A 23,662-nucleotide genomic window follows, 5' to 3' on the forward strand; every position below is an offset into this window, starting at 1 on the left:
TGGCAACAATAATCACTTTGCAGAATATTAATTATACTAAATGCATCTGTTACGTAGTACCTGAGAATATGCCTATGTTAACAAGTATCTTGATCCTACCTCACCAATTCTGACAGAAGACATATTCTTAGAACTGTGATCAAACCACTTGATTTTAAGTACTAGTACTACTCTGTCAACTATTAATACTATTATTAATGGCTAGGAACTAATTACAGCAATTGAAAATGATTAATATTTTAAAACACAGGTTTTTAAAGGGTCATCTTAGAGATGTCAGCAAGTGTTTCCTGAGCTTTCAAAAATACAGATGAAATTAAGGTTAAATGTAACTTAGGAGAAGTAACCTTATAAATAAGTTCAGCATTAAATTGATGTGGTTAAACAAAAGTACTGAATTGGGGATCAGATGAATTTACTATCTCTATATACTAAAGTCCGAGAAAATCACAAATAGTCTGAGAAAATTAATGACAGGCAGCAAAAGATCAAGACTTCTGATCCAAACCAAGATTAGATCAAAACATTTATTTTTTTTGTTACAAAAACAAAAATAAATCCAAACAGGTAATGAAATAAACATTTTTTAAGTGTTCCATCCTGGGTTCTCTGTCCTAGAATTTAATAAACAGTTCAAGTTTAGATTGCTTCAACACTTCTTCTGGATGCTATGAGGTCTCCATCTTATAACCATGTTTCTCTAGTTCAGCTCTATAATAAAACACAAAAGAACAACATCACTGGACATTCTTTATGATAAATTAAAGAAACAGAGTGTTTTTTATAAATAATACAATAAATAATACAATGAGCTAAGCCTAGGCACCCATTTAAAATACTATCAGGTAGCTTTACTTTACTCCCTTAAAAGAAAATCTGTATAAGAAAAAAACTGAATGTGAATCAACATAATGCTAATAAAATTCTGCTTTCCCATAAGTTAACTTACATTTCATACTCCTTAATTTTCTGATAAATCTATTTAACAAAGAAATACGAGAGATTTACTACTATCTTCCAAATATCTTTGAAATACATACAAATGTCCTGTTCATAATAAATATTTATTTTTTTCATAATAAATATTTAAGCAAATTTTAAGAATTACCAACCACACGGCCAAGAACACAAGATATTTGATATCAAGCTTTTTAGGAATTTTAAAATCATCATAATAGGTATTATTGCTATTTACACAAAGAATAGAAGACTGCTTTATACTGACATATATCTATTGCTCTAACCAAGACAAAAATTATTAACCAAATGTAAAGGTGCATGGGAATTATTTTGCATTAACTATATGTAGACAAAAGAAATGTTATAAAATACTAAAAATTTTACTTTAAAAATTGTAAATATGGATAAAAAACTCAAAAATTTAAAAATACACACACTTTAAAAGATATTTTTATAATTTTATTTATTCAACCTAAAGTTTCAATCATACTCTAGCATATTAATTGTTGATCTGCTTTGTATAAAACAGATGCACAAAAAAAGTTAGCCTTGTAATCAATTTCAGCTACTTACACTACCACTCCAAGTATCATCAGTAACTTCTTTGCCACAATTCAATTTTATAGAAGTTCACAACAAAATTATTTCAGGGCCAAAATATGATAAAACACTGTATAAATGTAAAGTAGGATTAATGTGCCCTACACCATTACATCCCGTAAGATAAACTGACATTTGTTCTCAAGTATAATTTAGCTTGGACATTATCACACTATTCAATGTAAACACAACACAAAAAACACATGTAGGTGGGACGCCTGGGTGGCTCAGCAGTTGAGCGTCTGCCTTTGGCTCAGGTCATGATCCCGGGATCTGGGATTGAGTCCCACATCCGGTTCCTGCGAAGAGCCTGCTTCTCTCTCTGCCTATGTCTCTGCCTCTCTCTCTCTCTCATGAATAAATAAACCTTTAAACAAACAAACAAAAAACACATGTAGGAATACTGTATATTTATTATTCACTTAACCAAATGTCTCTAAAATTTTTATAGTTCTTTATAATACAAATACTGATCCAAGATCCATAAATAACATTAAAGTCAGAGATTATTCATATAAAATATTTTTTCTTCTGGTCAAGTGTAGAGGACAGTATAGACTGTTGGTAAATCATCCATTTAGGAGTCAAAAGATCAGCACAAATTTCTGATACTACTCCTTTTGCTAAATTTAACCAAAATGCTTCCTTTACCCACTCCCCTACCCCCTGCCCTTTGCCCAGGGATTAAAAATTATGTCTGTCCTTCATGTTTTCTACTTAAAATGGAAATAATTTTAAAAGTTTCTTTTTTTTAAAGATTTTATTTATTTATTTGTTTGTTTATTTATTTATTTGAGACAGAGAGACAGGCAGGGGGACCCCAGGATCACACCCTGAGCTGAAGGCAAAGGCTCAACCACTGAGCCATCCCGGCATCCCAAAAGTTTCTTAAATAATAATTTTCTGTTGCCTTTAACAGAACCAATGTTCTGTTATTCACTTTCTCTTATTTTACAACAACAACAAATCCCCAAAATTCAGCCTACAATTTAGTTAACAAGTATACCAAATCAGTCCAGGTTTGCACCTGCCTTACTGAGAGGAGGTGGTGACTAACTACATTTACACATTGTTAACAAACTCAAAGGAGATTATGATATGCTTTCCTATTAGCTAAATTTTTAGAGAAGATGAAAAGTTTTTTGCTAGAATTTAGTATAAAAATCAATCAAAAGGACAATAAATTGAGGCCACTAAGTACAAAACACAAAACAATACAAATACCCTAGTGTCATCAGCTTGTTGAATGAAAAAAATCTAACAAAGAGATGTGAGAAGAAAAGAAATCCAGCACTATTGGAACAGTAGCATAGGACATACAGAGCAAATGTACACTGCTTGAACAAAACAGCAGCTTTCCTTTTTCAACAAAAGAAGAATATGACAAATAGCCACTGGTAGGTTTGAGAACCCCTCTTATCCAAGAAAGTACTCTGCTATAGGACAGTGGCTAAATTTAACACAGTAAATCAAGAACAATATTGGCTTCTTGGATTTTTTAATGTAACATGTGAAGTAAGGTCAGCAGAATTAATTCCTATTGAACATGTCAACATGTCCAAAACTCCAAGAAGAATTAAGTTACTCTGTTTTTGCTGCTTCTGATATATTTCTCTATAATGACTTGTAGTTACTTGGGAGACACAGGTGGCCTTTTTCTTTCTACTTCTACTTTTTAGGAGTAATTACACTGAAAGAGAAAAACACTGGAGAGTGGAAGGCTAAGTCCTTGCTAAGACATGTAGCTGTTCACAGGCAGTCCGGAGTTGGAACCCAGGGAATCAGTGATTCTAGAAAATGTACTGCTTCTCCAAAGTGAGATGTATTAGGACTCATATACAATATCAGAACACAGTGAAACATGTTCTTTATTTACCGTGGTTTATAATATCATATTAGGGACCTCTATATGTTTTCCAAAACTAGAAAGAACATCTTTGCAAGAGACTTGTTAATCATAATTTTTTTAAAGCAAAGATAAAAAATATTATCTGAGGCTGAAATGTCCAATATAGAAGTTGCATGTAGCTATTTATTAAAATAAAATAAAATAAAATTCCATTCACCAGCTGCACTAGCTACATTTCATGTGCTCAAGAGCCATATGCGGCTAGGGGCTTCTGTACTGGATAGGGTAGTTTATAGAACATTTCCACTAATACAGTAAGTTCTATTTTATAGCACTGGTGATATATCAACCCACATGCGGAAAAACAACTCATGATTCACACAGGGAAATAAAAAGAAAAATCTTATTCACTAATAAAAGTATCAAAATTTATATTCTTATGGAAATCCACAAGCCTAAAGGCAGAACACAAGAGAGAACATAAGAACATCATGTAGGTGTATTATAAAAACAATAAGCCACAAATAACATGCTCTACTTTCAAGCCAGAATAAGGGCAAGATGCAGTAGCGGCAAAAAATCCAATTATCAATGTATTTACTACTAAAAGTCCCCTGGTTAGATCACTGTATTTAATAATGTCTTAATGTAATTTTTAAGAGAAAAGTGCTATTTTCTGATTTTGAAAGACAAAAAAGAAAAATATTTTGGAGAAATTTGACTTTTGTGAATAGCAAAGGAAGAAAACTCATTTAGCTTCAACTTGAAAAATTTCAAGGTAAGAGAAAAAAAAAACTGACAGATGATTAAGAAGTCAGAATGGGTATCAGCAGAGGCAGAAGACCTGAAAATACTCTAACAACATAATATGAGCCTAGTGAGGGAAGCAAGGGGGGGATGCCTACTTAAAAACAAGGTAGCAAAGTGTTCTCTGATGTTCAGTTTTAAAAGAACATAAATCAAAAATAAATGCAAAAAGAAAAGTGGCAAGAATTTATACACACAGAATTTAATCACAGAATGGACTGAGAAAGAAAAGAACAAAAAAGGTTCTGAGAGCCATACATGAATAAAGAAGAATGAGAACAGATTCAATGCTTAGAAGAGATGTAGTATTAACAGATTTAGAGAAAAAGCAGAATTGTTGTTTAACAGCCTTGGTTCCTATCTTGTTCATTAAAGTGCAACAGGAAAAACATCGTTAATACAAAATTGAAAACTAAGACAGGTGAGATAACTCTAAACTGTATTAAAGTAGTTTAAAATCTCTAGGTTCTGAATAATTACATCTCAGAGAACTGAAAGAATGAAAGATACAGTCAAAAAACAGAGTCAGCCATTTTGAGAAATCATGGAGAACTGTAAAAATACCAGAATAACAGTGAAAGGTAAATTGTGCCATTTTCAAAAAGGGGAGAAAGGTGATAGATAAAATTGTTATTAGTCTCCAGCAAAATACTAAAATGTCTTTAGAATGTAGGGTTTTTGAGCCTGTGAAAAATGCAGTGTAGAACAAAAGGTACTGCATCATCATTAAATTTATTATAAATCATCTTTTTTAAACAAATGTACTAGACCAGAAAGTGAGAACTGCAGTAGAACCACTAGGTCTTGATTTGAGCAAAGTATGACAGTTTACTTAGATAACTCCGGAGCCAAGACAGATATATATGGGTTGAATCAAAATAAAATTAGGGAGGAAAGAATTGTCTCTTTAACAAATGGTACTGGTATAACTGGATATCCATTTGCAAAAGAATGAAGTTAGACTCTTATCGCAAACCATGTACAAAAATTAATTCAAAATGGATCTTAGACCTAAATGTCGGGAACTAAAATTCCAAAATTGTTAGATAAAAACATAGGGATAAATTTTCTTTGAATCTGGCAGTAATTTCTTTAAAAAGTAGATAAACTTGACTTCATCTGAATTAAAAACTTATGTGCAAGGATACCCAGCTGGCTCAATGGTTGAGCATCTTCCTTCAACTCAGGGCGTGATATGGGGGTCCAGGGATGGAGTACGGCATCAGGCTCCCTGTAGGGAGCCTGCTTCTCCCTCTATGTCTCTGCCTCTCTATGTCTCTCATGAGTAAATAGTTAAAAAAAAAAAAAAGAAAAGAAAGAAAAAGAAACACCAAAAAACTTATGTGCAAAAACACTGTGACCAAAATGAAAAGACAGTGAACAGAATGGGAGAAAATATCTGTACACAATAGGTCTGCTGAGGGATTAGTACTTAGAATATATAAAGAATTCTGACAACTCAACAACAAAAAGACAATCAACCCAACTTAAAAATGGGCAAAGGACTTGACTAGATTATTTCTCCAAAGAAGATATACAAATTGTCAACAAATATATGAAAAAAAGGCTCATCATTAGTCATAAGGGAAATGAAAATCAAAACCACACTGAGATATCAGTCCACATCCCTTAGGATTATACTAAAAAAAAAAAAGTTTTGATGAGAATGTAGACAACTTAGAACCTTCATACACGATTGGTAGTAATGTAAAACTGTAAAGCTGCCGTGGAAAAAGAGTATGGCAGTTCCTCAAAAAGTTAAACAGAATTATATGATCCACAAATTCCACTCCTGGGATTACATTCCTCCAAACTGGAAATAAGTATTCAAACAAAAACTTGTACATAAATGCTCACAGTAATAACACAGTTCACAGTATCCAAAAACAACCCAAAGCCCATCTACTGATGAATGGATATACAAACTGTAGCATATCATACAATGTTATTCAGCCATTAAGAGGAATGAAGTACTGATACATGCTATGGCATGGATGGAAGGTGAGAACATTATACTAACTATATGAAGCTAGACATACAAGATCACTTATTGTATGATTCCATTTTTATGACATATCTAAAACAGGCGAATCTATAGACAGAAAGCAGGGACTAGAAAAAGAGGAATGCAGAGTGATTGCTCAATAGATATGCTGTTTCCTTTTGGGGTGATGGAAATGCTTTGGAATTACATAGACATGATGGCTGCACAACACTATGAATATACAAACTGCCACTGAATTGAACACTTTAAAATGATTAATTTTATGATACATGAATTTTACTTCAATCAACCATATTAGGTAAATTTGTACAGGAATATGAAAAGGTACTCCCATCACCCCAATCTCCATTCCAGTTTAAGAATCACCAATCTTTTGGATGCTAGCACTCTGGTTCTAATTTCTGCTGAGATATTCAACATTGGTGGAAAATTAATGTTGACAGAATTAAACCCACATAAATAAAAAATTGCAAATATGCTTCTATTTAACTACCTTTGTAAAGAAACTAGAAAGAATAAAAGTCCTATGCAATTACACAAAGCATTCATGTTTAGAAACATAGATGAACGTAATAGTTTTTCTTTTCCATAATTCAAAAACATATTTTAAAGATTAATTATCTTTTAAAGAGGTCAATTATCATATGTAAGTTACATATTCCGTCCTTACAATTAATACTAAGCTATATAAAATCTGACGTAAAGCTTACCGTAACTGATTGGAGAAGTCATCCTCTACATTGTCATCATCCCAATTATCCTCCCAGACATGTGCATCTTCATCTTCATCTAAACCAGCCCAGTCTAAAAACAGAAACAGATGCTATCTAAATACTTCTCACATGTTATTTCCATAAATACAGAAACTTCAGAAAGTTTGCCATTCAAGACTCACAATTCAAAACATTTAATACTGTATCTGTAAGAAATGGTAACCTTCCTTTTTAAATTTCAATTTATGCTGTCTTGTTCTCTCAATTCTTGAATTTGCAGATAATCTAAAACAGAAGTTAGTTTTAAAAATTCTATTTGTCATGAAAATTTATTATAATTTCTGGAGGATATTTACTTTCCTGATTTTTCCTTGGGCTAATTTTTATAAGGTGTATTTCACAATCTTCCAAAACAGCACCAACAACACAAAAGTAAATTGAAGAGCAGGAAGATACCAGCCTGGAATTCAAAACTGCTAAACATATAAAAGGGTAACTCATACATAAATAAAAAAATGGACCAAATTATTAGCCATTACTAACAATTGCCTATTATCAATGTAAAATTTTTATTTTTAAAGGACAAATATAAATATGTACAAAGAGGAATGCTGTAGTGTTTAGTTTTCTCAATTTCCTTTTTTCTTCTTTCCCTTTTGGTGGTGGGGGAGGGGTTAGATTTTAGTTTTTGTTTACAATATTTAGAAAACATATGTAAACTAACATCTCCTTCCCTATTACCTCAAACATTCACATTACCATTTCTTACCTATATAATGGCAATATTCTTCTATCAAGTTCTTCTTGCTTCTACTTTCTGGATCCTGATAAAAATCTAGCCTCTAGGGTGAGAATGTCACCCTATGTATTCTTTTTTTCAAATAACATCAAAGCATCCCAGAAGAGAGTTTATGCATACTCTGCTGTCCTACTTAAGATGGACCACCTGCTGTAATTTTGACATAGCTTTGTTTTCTTACAAAAAATCTGTATGATTTTGCGTAATGTATTTGTTTTAAGACAAATATTTTTAATTATTTAAATTTAAATCCACTGGGATGATGACTCACTCATGTTAGTCATGTGGCTTAAAGTACTCTCTCATACACATTTCCTCCTTGAAAAAAAAACCGTGACAAGCAATCCACAAGATCTTCATTTTCATTCAGCCCTAACTTCACTTCATGTTTTGAAATTTCCTAAAATTTTCTAGTCATCAAACATGCTGTTTCTCATCTTTTTGTCTTTCTGCCTTCTTTTGAACCTACTACTGGACCTGATGCCTACTTAGTTAAAATACCATTCCTCATTAAAAGGAACTATGGCTCACTGAAGAAACAACTGATCTCAGATCTAGAATAAGAAAGTTAATAGGTAAATGTGGGATTCCTTTTTATAATGCCCGAAAACATGTCAAAAATACAAAAACTAGCCTAAAAGTGTTTCCATTGGCCAAATCTGGAACAATTTAAGAATCACAAAGAATGACAGATTGAATTAAATGAAAAAAATCCATGAGTCCATAGCAATATGTTGGGGGAGAGGACGCTGGGGAGGGGATGCTCTTTACAATTCCCACGGAAATAAATGCAAAAGAATGACAGAATTAGAAAATCACCATTTTGCAATCCTCAGTGCAATTTAGGCAAGGATCAATGGATACTAAAACTAGTGAGTGAAAAATAGCTGGGACTACAGAGTAGATTACATACTTATTACAACAGGGAAAAAAATGGAGAGATCTGATAATCACAATCTTAACCAAAGATTAAATTTAACATCACCAAAAAATTGTGACAAATTGTAATATGTCTCTTGATGTAATGCAATGAGAAATAAACATCACCTATCTAGTACTCTCATTAAAAATGCTAACCCTTAATCTAACCATGAGAGAACTATCAGGCAAATCCAGAATGTGAAACTCTTTATAACTAATATCTTCAAGTAAGTTAATGTCATGAAAAACAAACAAAAAAAAGGGACTGTTTTACATTTTTAAAGCCAAGAGTGATAAAACAACCAATATAATGTGTAGGTAAACTAATGGTATGTATGCCAATGGATTGCGGAGAAAAACTGACGAGATATTTTTCTGGAACAGTCAGTAATGTCTGTGGTTATGGACTGTATATCTGGATATCATATTAATATTAATTTTCTGAAACATGATTGTAAAATTGTTTTAGAGAACCACGCCCCCCTTTAAGACATGCATGCTAAAATATTTAAGAATTGTGTTACTTTGTCAACAGTTTACTTGCAGGTGGTTTTCAAATAGATTTGATATATATCGTATATACTTCTGTCATATACGATAGAAATAAAATAAACATGACAAAATGTTAGCAACTGAAAAACCTTAGATATTTGTCTTTTTTTAATTGAAGTACAAGTGACACAGAACGTTAGTTTCAGATATACAATATGATTCATTAATTGTATATTTTTCAAAATGATAACCACGATAAGTTTAGATAACATCCATTACCATATAGTCACTAAATTTTTTCTTGTGATGAGTACTTTTAAGATTTACTCTCTTAGCAACTTTTAAATATGCAATACAGTATTACTAACTATAGTTGCCATGCTATATGCATTACATTTCTATGACTTATTTTGTAACTGGAAGTTGTACTTTTTGACCCATCATCCATTTTGTTCACTCCGGACCTTGTCCTCTTTTTTTTTTTTTTTTTTTTTTTTTTTGTCCTCTTTTTAAAAACTTTTCTATAGGGTTGAAAGTTTCAAAATTAAAAGGTGGGAAAAGTAGTTTAAAAAAATCATTTTGTAAATCATCTCTGGAAGCCTTCCCTATGCCCATCTCCCCCTCTTTACCTTCAGAGATTTTGTGTCTAAATTATAGCACTTACAACCATAATTATCAATTTATATGTCTATGTCCATCACTTATGTCTGAGCTCCTTAAAAGTAACAACTCTGATTTACCTTTTTATTCTTAAACCACAAACAGGACCTAGCATCATGCACACCAAATGGCTACGAATGATGAAACAGAACTCTAAATCAGACCTTGTATATTGTTGAATGACCTCTTTCCCTCCCAAAACAGTAAAGTTATACTCTCTCTTATGTCCTAGCCATAAGCGTCACCTTAGTAATTACTTATTAGAATCGTGGCTAAGAACATTTCAACTTGAAAAATAACAAAAGGTGTGATATTAGGTTTCCCTTATAATGTACATATAAATTAAAACTATTCAACAATCTTTCATAACATGGGTATATTATTCATTACGTTATGTACCTAACAAAATTTTTAAATGCAGTACATGTCATCATCATGATTTAAGAACAGAATAAAGTACATCTATTTATCTGGTCGCCCAAGACAGAAACTTAGGAGGAATCTTAGCTACGCTTTCTCCTTTAACTACCACAATCACTCATTATGTCCCTTCCATTCCAAGTGCCAATTATCTCCAGAATAAGTCTCCACTCCTCTATTCTTACTGTCACATATTAATTTAGGATTATTCCCTTCATAAATATTACTGTAGTCTTTCTGTTCCCCCACCCCAGTCTTATACAGTTTATATCCATCCTCCACTGATGTCTAAAATATCACCACCATTCCTACCCATTACTTTTCAAAACCTTCAGGTAGGAACCAGATTTTACTAAATCTTCAAGTCTGATACCCAGAGCTGAGTGCTGGGAACACAGTTGACACTCAATAAAACACTGGGTAAATGGAACTATACTTTCTATTAATACTATTAGATAGTTCCAGAGTTATAGGTTACATTCCCTCCAGTCTTATTGTAACCTATAGCTCTGGAGCTACCTAATAGTATTAACAGACAGCTTAGGATTTTATGATTCTTATGTTGCGCTAATTACACTAAGCCTTCCAGTATAAAAAATTGGCATAAAACTATATAATTACACTACAATGTAGCAAGACATGGCTTTAATACTTTAAGTTTTTATAAAATGGCTAAGATGAAATACTGTTTAAAGTTACAAAATTTCAGAAAAAGCTTTGGAGATCACTAACATTATACCCTTGTTTGAAAACCAGCTCCATTATCACTACTATACAACAAAGAAGGTGCAAATATTTGCACTGAGCCTAGAAATAGGAATTGTCAAGTATTAGTTTTACTGTGCTTTAAGCAGTCTTCATAAAGGTATCTAATAGAGTATAATGTTCCAACAAAATAATCTGAATACATTAAGACTAGATAATATGCTCTTGAGTAAAGGGTGTGACATAACTCAAGTCACAACTAAACTGTTTTAAAAGTTCTAAGACATAAAGCCTCCTATCATCAGCCTGCAACGGTTCTAACTAACCAGCTTCCTGAACTGTTAACTAGGTTGTTTCTACCTACACTACTCCCTAGTAAACAATACTGTGTCTAGAACTATAAAATAAAATACTTCACATTTCTCTGATAATCTTGTAGGCCTACCCTTTCAAGAAGAGCAAACCACCCTCCACCAGGAACTTTTAATCTTACTATGACCTGAATCAAAATGCTGATTTCAATACTGTATTACTTGTTATCATTCAAATGTCTTCAAGCTGGCTTGTAACTGAAGAATTTTTAACTTAATGGACTAAAAAACAAAAACAAAAAACAAAAAGAAATCCACACCTGCTAATTTGTATCCAACAGCCTCAGAGACTCACCAAAAAGAAAGTAACAAACTCAGTAACTTGTTTTGTAGGAGCTCCCAATTCCTAACTCTAAGTAGGATCGAAAAAATCAAAATTCTTAACATGAAAAATACTAGTTTATCCTGTATGTTGGCAAATCAAACTCCAATAAAAAAAATATACAAAAAATACTAGTTTAAACAGTGTCTTTTAAAAATTTTAAGAATGGTACAAGTTTTGGTTTATCAAGTTGAATTCTGATGATCATTTAGCATACAGATTAAGCGTCTCTCTCTCCTTTTAAAACTGTCTCATGGGGATCCCTGGGTGGCGCAGCGGTTTAGTGCCTGCCTTTGGCCCAGGGCGCGATCCTGGAGATCCGGGATCGAATCCCACGTCAGGCTCCCGGTGCATGGAGCCTGCTTCTCCCTCTGCCTGTGTCTCTGCCTCTCTCTCTCTCACTGTGTGCCTATCATAAATAAATAAAAATTTAAAAAAAAATTAAAAAAAAATAAAACTGTCTCATGCTATTTTAATGGCAAGGAAAGGAAAATGAAGAAGTAAAAATAAAGTTGAAAGAAAAGACTGGCTCATGAGAGTGGGGCAGGACCATACTGAGAGCAAAATTTTAGGTAGAACACACAAAAAGATTCATCATGATAGTTCTGTATTTCTTTAAAAGTATTAGAGGGTACTTCATAATTACAACACTATTGAGTAGACAAAGATACAAAAATGGAAAAGTTGGTTAAATTCTTCATAAATAATCATATGAATTTCAGTATATTACTCTTTAACCTTAATGCCTTATTTTAGGAGAAAGATCCACTGAAGAACTCTGTATGACATACTATCCTTCCAATTATCACAGGTGAAGAATCTAAGACAATATATAACCTTTTGAATTACAACTTATTAAGCATCTTAAATTATTTAACAAGAACACCAATGAAAAAACATGTGTTCATTCACACTGACAAATGGGAATCCATAATCTATTTTTGGTAGAAACTTTAAAGATTTATTTTTACATTTGATTTATTTATTTGAGAGAGAGAGACAGATGGCAGGGGCAGAGGGAGAGGGAGATGTAGACTCCCTGTGAGCAGGGAGCCCAATATGGGGCTTGATCCCAGGACCCTGAGATCATGATCTAAGCTGAAGGCAGACAGACACTCAGCTAACTAAGCCACCCAGACGCCCCTAGACTTATTAATAAAGAATGTACTGAACATAGTATATTAGTAAAAGTTTAAGTGATAAGGTATAATACACCTAAGTATTATTTGCCAACACTTATAAATCCTCCATACTGTACATGTTACAATACATGCAAATTACAATGTATGTATACTCATAATAAATGGATGTGAAAATTAAAAAGCCATGATTGTTATAATCGCTGATATCTGGCATTTCTTGTAATATATCCCTGATTTGTGTTTTAATTTTCAATTATAACTCTATACTGATAACTATGCAATTTTATTTAATCACCCCTTTTTAAAGCTTTAAACCCAAAATTAGTTTTTGAAAAGGGCAAAATAAAAAAATCAAAGGAAACCTGATTCACGTCTAATGCTTTTCTTCAATACATAGATGACTTTATAAAAGTATACACGTTATCTTCAACACTAAATGCACTGCCAGGATTGTGATTAATCATTTAAATAACCACAGCTGTGTTTACTTCAGTGTGCAGGCCTCCAGATGTGTACTGGTAAAAAAAATTACCATATTTTAAGAAGTCAGTATTGGAAATAACCAATAACAGATGCCTAATACATAAGTTTCTAGGAATTCTAAATTATTTAAGACTTGGCCCCCAAATTTGGATTTGCCCACATATGCCAGAGAATTACATCTGTAACTGGCCTTAAATTTCACAAATCTGAACTATCAAAGATCCCACATACTTTAAGTAGCACCTTGATACTTAAGGATGGAAAGGGGTTTCCTCTCAACTTATTATCTGTGAAATTACTTATTCTCCCCACTCTCCAATACACATTCCAAAATTTCTTAAATGTATGATGTACACTACTTTGAAGAAAAATAAAGAAAAAATTCCACTTATACCATATAAGGTTGCAAATGCCCTATTTTATACCAATGTGGAGCATCAAATTTTCATTCATTCCTTAATAGTAAAGCAAATCCGCATATAAAAAAAATAATCTTCAACAAAGTTTCTTCAAATAAAAAATGTGCCTCTATATGCAGAACATTATATGAAGAAAAGTATTTTAAAGAAAAGATTAAAGTTTGAAAATTTTTTAATTGTACATGTCCCATCACAGTTAAGTGTAAAATAAAACAGTAATGGTTGCAATCATCATCATTATGCTCATGAATATGATAATAAAGCCACACCAGATCTAGCCATTTTGAGATATATATGTGTTCCTGCTTCAACTATATAAAGTAGATTAAACCTTTTAAAAATGTAATTTCTATAGGTTACCATGATACAAAAACAACTAGACCCTACAGATCTCATATCTATTCAGTGGCTAAAAATCAGCTCCTAGCATAGCATCATATTACCATATTTTCTCCAACAAGGCCCAAAAATTTCATCAAGGAACTTCAGACCAAACAACCAAAAGCAAGTCATAAATGATGTTACCATACTACTGGAGAGCTTTCAGATATTTATGCTCAGCAGTCTGAAACAAAGGCTCAAAAACACTTACATAACCATTTATAATTGTTCTTATATTTTAAAAGAAGAAAATTCAAACATGATTCCTTTCATCAATAATTTAAGAATACAAGCCTCTAGGAGAATGGTTCCACAATAAAGTCATGCTGACTTTCTCTTTGTTAGTGCCAAGCGTTTTTCTCTATACTTTTAGAAAATTCCCAAAAGCCATTAATCTCATCATTTGTAAGCCCTCATGCCCTACACTTGTCTCAATTCCCTCATTCTGATCCTCCAAATGACTGAGTTAAGATGGGAACCCCACCAACCTGTCTTCCACTAGACATTCAAGTGCAAAATCACAACCTATTTCTTCTTATTCCCAACAGTCCTTATCAAACTAGCTGCCAAAGTTTTGTTATTTTTGCATCACTCTCTTCACTTCTTTCCTAATAACAACCTTCCTCAGGCCCTTAGTCCGCAGCTAAGCTATTTCAACAATTTGCTAATCGGCTTCCCTGACTGTCTCTTTTCTACCTTTCCAAATTAATTCTGCTGGGTTGGTTTTTCCTAAACTGCCTACTGCTTAAAGGAAGCTCACACCTACCAAACCAAAAAACTCCACTGCTCATGTATCAAAGGATAGAGTCCAAACTGGACATTTGGCTTAAAGCTTTCCGATATTAAGCCCAAACTACCTGCACTTATAAACACTATTTCACAGCCAAATAAAAACACATTATTTTGAAATGTGTTTCTTTCTTTTGAAAACCCTTTTCTACGTTTCTATCTTTTTAAGGCTCTGTTCAAATGTTACTATCTCAGTTGTATACAACTGGAAATAATATCCCCTTTTTTTTTCTTCTTTTTTTTCCCTTTCTTTTCAACTGCTGTTACACCTTATTACCATTTGTCTAATTCCCAACCCTCCTTACCCCCGCCCACCACTGGAAAGAAACTCAATGAAATCTTACCCAGATGCCCAAAAGATAAGCAAAAACAAAGTTGCTCTGGTTTAATGGAGTGAAGAAGGAAGGGCTTGGAGCTCCACCTCCACAAGATAAACACCTTCAAAATACTAAAAAGCTCAAACTTACTGCGAAAATCACTATGCCCTGCCTCTCTGGTATTTCTAAATTCAAAGACAAGTATCTACCTAAGGAGTAAAATCTGTCTCAGTGCAGCCTCTACTTAACTGTGACCTAGTGAATTACTGAAATTTTTGGAGTCCCAAGCATAAAATCTTCATAAGGCTACTATATGGATGAGACTATGTATCTAAAGCACTTACAGCTGATAAATGGCAGCTTACATCATTCTCTCTCCACCATTCAGTGCCAGATTTATAGGAAGCACTCAACAAATATATACTGAATGAATAAATAATTTATTATGCACTAATCACTTCACAGGAACTCAAGGGGGTAAAGAAAGTAAGAAGAAAAACATGTCCCAGAAAAAAGACAATACTATTTCTACCAAACATTACATACACAACACAGGAAAAAAAATATACTTGGTGAATTTTTAATATTTCAGAAGGGTATAAACATAGTTTTTGAAACTTTGAAACTTTTATTTTCCTCTCAATGTTTTCAACAATTTATCACATCTTTCAATGAGTAATGTTTAACAACAAACCAGTAATAATATTACATACTGAAGTCATAATTACTTACTGCTTGTTTATTCTATAGAATCAGTGAAACAGCTAATCCAAATAGTTTTTCAAAGTAATTTTTACTGTTTAATATCCTGGACTACACCTCTCACTATCCCCTCCCAAGCACCAGTATCCTGATTTAGGGCTTTTTCACTCCACTGTATTTCTTTATACTTCTTGTACATCTATCTCTGTGCATCCTTAAATAATATGCGCTGTTGTTTTGCGTATCTTTATATTTTATGTGAATAATACATTATTTTTAAAGCACTTTTGGAAAAAAAGTGACAGTATTATTTAAAAGTTTTTAATACTAGAAAAAAATCAATTTTTAAATAATCAACAAACTTAACAACCTTAATTTTGGATATACCTAAAATTACAAATAAAATACTTGCCAGAAACTGAAATTCTAAGTATATACCAAATAACCAAAATCCAGTTCCCTAAGAAGTTTAGAAAGAAGAAACTGGACTAATGTTTATTGAATACCACTTACTGCCAAACTCTGTGCTATGCATTTTACATGTACTACTGGTATGAACTGAATGTGTCCCTCCCTCCACCACAAAATACTTATGATGAAGCTCTAACCCCCAATGTAATGGTATTTGGAGCTGGGGTCTTTGGAAGGTAATTAGAGTTGTATAAGGTCATGAGGGTAGAGTCCTCATGATGTGATTAGTGCCATTACAGGAAAAGACACCAAAGAGCTCACTCATTCTCTCTATACCTTATCGGGACATAATGAGAAGGCAGCAGTCTGCAAACCAGAGTTCTCACCAATAACTGAAGCAGCCAACACCTTGATCTTGGACTTCCCAGCCTCCAACTGTGAGAAAACAAATTTCCATTGTTTAAGCCACTCACAGTCTACAGTATTCTGCTATGGCAATTCAAATATCTCAACACATTCATGTAAAACTTACATGACTCTATTCAAATTACATATGAAGAAACTGAGGATTTAGCCTAAGATGGTAACAGTTCAAGGAAAAACATAATGGTCAATCTCACTCAAATCAATCCCAAAATCATAATGATGACATTCCGTTCTTCATCCATCAGTTTCACAATGACTAAAAAGCTTAATATGAAGTATAGGCAACCTTATGAGGGAAGAGGTAAACTACAGATAGAAATTTTAATTGGTTTAACCCTTCTCGAAGGCAATTTAAAGCTATATGTCAAAACTGAAAATGCACCTAGTACCAGATGAGGTGTCAGAGCCCAAGCAAAGCCAAGAGGGCATTCCTATAGAAGCAGAGCATAGCATGACTGGTGTGTCAGACCTGAATAGGGTGAAGAAGTTATCCTGTGCTGAAGTAAGGAGAGAGGGTGGCCTGGCAAAGAATGTTGAAGCCCAAGTGACATAAAGAAGGCAACTACGGGTGGAGGGGGTAACAAAGATTGGCTAGGGGGTAGGATGACCAAATAGACAATATATTTAAGACAATGAAAGTCAGGTTTCTCACTGTTGGGGAAGGGAGTTACAAATATGGAAAGGAAAAAAGCTAGAATGAACCCTGCGGTGCTGAACTGTGATTGGAGATACTGTGTGAACTCATGATTTTATAAACACACACATAGAAATGCAAAAGAGTAGAAGTGTTTACACACATTTGTATATTTCCTAGTTCCTTTTACTAAGAGGGTCCCCAAAGCAAATAGCACAACTGGAGTTAGGATCTTGCCTTCTGAATATCATTCTCCACTAAAAAAAAAGCTCCTTGGAGAAATAGCTGATTCCAGAATTAGAGAGAGAAGGGAAAGACCAAGATCAACTTATAATATCTTTTTGTGTCAGAATGCTTGGAAATGCACAAAGAATGACGACGGTGTGTCAAAAGGTCACAGAAGACAGTATAAGGGGGCTCCCCATGTTCAAATATAGGACAATTAGAGGATCAAAATGAGTAATATCAACATATTATAACCCATTAAACGAGAATCCATGAGTCTATATGGGCCAAATGAATAAACTGAAAGTTTGACAACGAATGGAATATTGTTATTTCCATAGTTTCACAAAATGCCTATTAATTAAAAAGGGAAAATGAGTAATCTGATGTTGGAAAAGTCTCACAGACACTACCTTAATAAAGTGATCAAAGTGAACATCATTGTAATGGAACAAATGTGAATCACGTTCCACCTGACAGGATGCAATGAGAACACAGAATCACAACTATGATACTCTTGCCAAGGTGTAAAACCTAAATCTAATCATGTGAAAACAGGACAAATCCAAGTTGAGGAATAATCTGCAAAGTAACTGGCCTGTAAACTTCAAGAGTGTCAAAATTATGAAAGTCAAAGACAAACTGAGAACTGCTCTAGAATGAAAAATACTATAATATGGTCCTCTGTATTTTAAAAATATATATAAACACACAATATATACATAAATTTTGGAAGGATACCAAAATAACCAATTAACAGTGGCGACCCCTGGAGTATGACAAATGTTTTGAGGGAAAGGCAGGGAGAAACAGTGCTTTTCCTTTTTACTTTATGTGCTTTTATAGGTTTAAATTTTTACTACAAGCAGTTACTTGTATAATTATCGTATATATAATACAATAAAAGTATTTTAAAGAAATTAAGTAACTAACATGAATTGAAAAGCTACAAGTTGATGAAAGATGAATTGTAAACATAGGTCTGATCTTAGATTCACTGTGCTTTTTCCATCCCAGGGTTCAAGAACTTTCTTCTTGCATAGAATTACCATGAATGGACACTCAACAAGCACTCTGTCATTCATCATATTTATCTTTATTTTTAGTAATACAACTTCTTCATTTCTTGTTACGAATGTAACTAATTTAAATGTGATAGTGTTATTTACATGTCTACTATATTACATTTAATAATTGAAAATAGCAGAGCCCTTGTGGGCACTGGTTAACTGACTAGTACATTATTGACACAGTCAGTTTCAGTTATATCTACCTTTATATTTAAGATTCTAAAAAAAAGATTCTAAGAAATCCTATTGATGGTTTAGTCCAGTTGGTATCCAATCATTGTAAATATTTCTCTGTGGCATTTTTCACAGAATGATTCTTCTTGTGCAGTACAGGTCTATGCATAACAAGCATTTAAAATCCTTGGCTTTTACCCCTTAATGTTGGTCATCATTTCACATTTGCACCTGTGAGGTGAATATGACATTCAAAAATACCTCCCTGGATAAGAACCATTATAAATTGTCCTACTTTGTTAGGTGAGAGTACCTCAGTTATTCCAGAGGGGACCAGCAGTTTGTTTGTTGTCTGTCTCAACAGACAGATTTCCATCAATAACAGTCTCTTCTGCAGCAATTTCTCAAGGAGGGTGGGGAGGTACATAGGTAGTACACTGCCTTTTATCAGATAATAAAGTAGCTTCACTGATCATAGAAAAATTATAGAATACTTAGTATAACAGAAATTTCTTATAAATACCATTACTTCTAAAGGCAAATTCAATTTCCTTTTAAATACTCTAAAGACTTTTTTCCCTACCAAAAAAACAAAAGCAAAAAGCAAAAAACGAACAAACAAACAAACAAAAAAACCCATCTCAATTCTGGCACAGAAAGAATTAAAGAACCTAAAAGCCCACTTGTTCTTCCCATTTTTACTCTCACCCACTTCTAATTGTCAAAGGAAGGTGAGTAATGAAAATATTTTAAATATCCTTTCAATATCTGATATGAAAAATTGTTTGACGTTCCAAATAAATTATAAAGTATTTCAGTTTTAGACCCTGCTCTATTACCAACCTAGCTGTGTGAGCTTGACAAGTTTTACCTTCAGATTTTAAGTTGCTTTCCAGGTCTAACCATATCAAAGCCTCCACAATTATAATCAATCATATCCAGTATGTTGAATGTCCTCCTCATAAAGCCTATTCTCAGTTTAAATACTCAAAAAAGCTGCAGAATGCATTTCACAAAGATCCTAAATATGATTTTTAAACAGTTCTTAATGACCAGATTATACATCTATCAGTTAGAGTAACTGTGAGGAACTACCAATGTAACACAGATCCACAGACTAAATAATGACAAGTTTGTTTTTTTTAAAGAAGCATTTGTTCCTTTAGACATTCAGAGAATCACCCCCACCACCACCGTTATAGGTCACACTGAGTAACTATTCAGAAGAAACAAAGAAGGGGATCCCTGGGTGGCTCAGTGGTTTGGCGCCTGCCTTTGGTCCAGGGTGTGATCCTGGAGTCCCGGGACTGAGTCTCACATCGGGCTCCTGGCATAGAGCCTGCTTCTCCCTCTGCCTGTGTCTCTGCCTCTCGCGCTCGCTCTCTCTATCATGAATAAATAAATAAAATCTTTAAAAAAAAAAAAAAAAAAGAAGAAGAAGAAACAAAGAAGCTCCAGGAAAGCACATTTTCATACAGAAATTCCCCCTCCTTAAAATGACTGGATGACATCCTTGCAAACAAGTTCTTATCTGGAATGAGATGTAGCAACAACACTCCCAAAAAAGATGGACAATCCGTTAGTCAAACCAGGGATACAGAACTTCAGGAATGGCTTTCATGTAGCAGTCTCTTGTAACGGCAAGCTACCCTTAGACAATGGGTATCATCCACTTTCTGGAGCAGAGAGGCAACAAGGCCACTGAAAATCAGACCTCCTATAGATAGAAAAGATGATTAGAGGTCATTTTAAGTTGTATCTGTTAGTGAGTTTGTCATTGGCACATTTACTGTAAGGACAATCACAAGAAAGAGAATTTCCTAAGAAGGCAGAGAATTAGGAAAGTAATTCAGGGCATAATCATTGAACTGAAAACCCACATACTAAAAAATTCAAAATAGGCCATTTAGTTATTCTCCAACTTTAATGTGCATACAAATCTTTTAAGAATCTTGGTAAAGTCCAAACTAATTCAGAAGGTCTAGGTTGAGACACTGCATTTCTAATAAGCTGCCAGCTAATGCCAAAACTGCTGGTCCACGGATCACACTGAGCATCAGTGAGACTAAACTATGACTACCCAAAGGAAGAAATGTATAGTTTCAAGAGAGAATAATTCAGTAATTCCTTGGTGATATTTTTCCAGGTTTTTTTCTTTTAGTTTTGTTTTTTATAAGAGCAGTTTTTATTAGTAAATACTGATTGGTTTCACCTATTGGGCTAATTTTGTGCCCCGCAAAATCTCAATTCAAATTAACACAAAACGAAAACCTGCCTAAGTTATAAACCACAGAAGAAACACAGAAACCTGAACCAAACAATGGCATTTTAATGTTATTTTTCATTCTAAATGGAAAAATTCCTAAATGAATTAGATTCTACACATTCAAACCTGAAGACAACAAATATTCTTTAGTGGTGAGTTACCAACAAGTGGTGAATTACTAATTCTAATAAATTGGTTCTGCTGTAAGAGGGTTTTGTCTTCAAAAAAGAAAAAAAAATTCTCAGGGCACCTGGGTGGCTCAGTTGGTTAATCCACCAACTCTTGATTTTGGCTCAGGTCATGATCTTAGGGTTGCTGAGCATGGAGCCTACTTAAGATTTTCTCTCCCTCTTCTCCTCCCCTCTAGAAAAATCCTCTGCTTTTCCTATTTAATGAGATTTTTTACTATATAACAAGACTCTGAACAGACTGCTGCTCACAACATAAGCTTAGAGTAAGAACTACATATTCTGCAAAAACTGATGAAATGGAAGTTGCTGAGAAAAATCATGTGTATCATTAGGTACACAATTATTTCTAGAGCTTTCTAAACAGTCAGTTCTCAACTACTTACTTTAAATACAGGTTCATTCGTTCATCAAGCATTTATTAACCAGCTACTACGTATGTGCCAGGCACTTTGCTAAAGGTTACAACTAGAGTTTATATTGGGGAGTCACAGAGACCTTTCAGATCCTGGCTTCACTACTTAATAGCAAGCTTTTTAAATCTAAGCATCGGTTTCCTGATGGCTGTGGTGACAGTTAGCCTATATGATGTAAATAAAGTGCTTAACATTGTACTTTGTATGTGATAAAGCTATTTGAAATATGAAGTTTGAGTAAAAAGTTGATCCTACCCTCAATAAACCAGTTCTCTACTATACAGTTCAATGTTAGATTATGAACCAATTTAACAGTGAGGTAAAGAACATGTCTGGGGGCGCCTGGGTGGCTCAGTTAAGCATCTGCCTTCAGCTCAGGTCATGACTTCAGGGTCCTGGGATCCAGCCCCCGCCGGGCTCCCTGTTCAGCCGGGGGCCTTCTTTTCCTGCTCACTGCCGCCAGCAAATTTTCTCTCTCAAATAAAACAAATAAAATATTTTAAAAAGAGAGAGGGAGAAAACACGTGTGGACAGATTAAACCCACTGAAATGTCCTCTGGGTTAGCTTATGAGTCTGTGTCCTATGCACACTAATGTCTTCTGTCACTAAGCAAAATAACAGAGTACACACCATAAGTAAAAAGAACAGATGCTCAAGCTATGTGGTTTTTATGCACAACAGGATCACCAGGGGGTACAACTTATGACAATGTTAGTGAAGCAGTAATTGCTCAACAACAGATTTGTACACCATTAACCACAATTCTCTTCCTACCACCTTCAGAAAGCCTACCCCATAGTAGCCTCTTCTTACAAGACAAATATTTATCCTACACATTACAATTACCCAATAAAGCAAATAATTCTGGAAACCTACCTGGCAACAACGATCTAAGAAATAAACAGAGGCAGTACATTATTTCTAAAAAAAAAAAAAAAAAAAAAAGGTATCCATCATGGCTGGCCAGCTATGTGCCACTGGACAAGTTTCTTAATAGTTCCAAACGTCGATACGTCGATGTCTTTATCTGAAAAATGGTAATACCAGTACCTATTTGTTAGAACTGGAAAATGAATTAATACAAGCAAAGTACTTAGACAAGTAATCGCCCAATAAATGCTACTTATTTGCCATCAGTTACAATGAGAAAACGAAGCTCCTCTTGGTAACTATGAAACTAATAAAAATGTAGAGACGTTTTAGCGTCTCACAAATACTTAACTTTGTTAGTTTGAAGCGGTCAAAAATGAAAAACAAGGATAAGGTAATAACGTGTTATTTATTAACCACCAACACCGAGCCTCCCATTCTGCCTAACAGGCTTCATTTGTAAAGTCCTCAAAGTGAGCAACTCTGGCCTAACCAGAAACAGCAATTCAGTTCTAGATGGCTTAGGGGCAGAGGAAGGCTGGCCCACTACAAGAAAACAACGAAAAAAAAAAGGGGTGGGGGGATTTATAGAGGCAAGAACGAGGCGCCGGGTAACCCAGCGGGAGAGTGAAAGGGCCCGGCGCGCTGGACGCGGGGCCAGAGGCCCAGGACGCCGTGGCTCCTCCCAATGAGGAAGCGGGAGGCGCTCGGCCGCACTGAGGAGGCGCCCCGGGCACGCCGAGCCCCAGGCCTGTCGCAAGGAGGGTCGCGCCTGTGGAGCCTCGAGGACCGGCCGCAGGGGTCCAGGCTTCCCGCCGGCGCCGACTCCACCCCGGAGGCCTGAGTCACCGTCCGCGCGGCCCACAGGCCCCACAGGCCCCAGAGGTTACCTTCGGCAGGGAACTCCTCGAACTCGTCGTCTTCCTCCAGGAGACCCAAATCTACCGGCTGCTTCTTCTCTGACATGGCGACGCTCCGCGCCAAAAGCCTGTCAGGCCGAGAGGAAAGTTGGAACTCTTGACTTCTCCTCGCCTGAGCCACCAGCGCCCCGGCTGCCTCCGAGGCCGGCACTTACCATAGAGACGCGGTAGGAGAGCAACGGGAGCAGCGCGGGGAATGCTGGG

At 34.7% G+C, this 23,662-nt stretch overlaps 1 protein-coding gene across 1 annotated transcript; it reads right to left on the reverse strand.

The window, feature by feature from the left end:
- Nucleotides 1–513: 513 nt before the first annotated feature.
- On the reverse strand, nucleotides 514–23,654 carry SEM1 (SEM1 26S proteasome subunit). Its single transcript, XM_035698390.2, has 3 exons — nucleotides 23,429–23,654; nucleotides 6,932–7,025; nucleotides 514–711 (listed from the first exon to the last, which is right to left on the reverse strand). The coding sequence occupies exons 1-3, from the start codon at nucleotides 23,502–23,504 to the stop codon at nucleotides 669–671; spliced, it is 213 nt and encodes a 70-aa protein (XP_035554283.1). The 5' UTR covers nucleotides 23,505–23,654; the 3' UTR covers nucleotides 514–668.
- Nucleotides 23,655–23,662: the final 8 nt, after the last annotated feature.

Source organism: Canis lupus, chromosome 14 (genome assembly GCF_003254725.2).
Source record: "Canis lupus dingo isolate Sandy chromosome 14, ASM325472v2, whole genome shotgun sequence".
Taxonomy (NCBI): Eukaryota; Metazoa; Chordata; class Mammalia; order Carnivora; family Canidae; genus Canis; species Canis lupus.

What these genes read in the sequence shown, in the direction of transcription:
- SEM1 (XM_035698390.2), bottom strand. Translation starts at nt 23,504, where the DNA reads ATGTCAGAGAAGAAGCAGCCGGTAGATTTGGGTCTCCTGGAGGAAGAC. An exon ending in CGAGGAGTTCCCTGCCGAAG is followed by an intron (nt 7,026 to 23,428) that starts GTAACCTCTGGG and finishes TTCTGTTTTTAG; the next exon opens with ACTGGGCTGGTTTAGATGAA. An exon ending in GACTTCTCCAATCAGTTACG is followed by an intron (nt 712 to 6,931) that starts GTAAGCTTTACG and finishes GTTTTATTATAG; the next exon opens with AGCTGAACTAGAGAAACATG.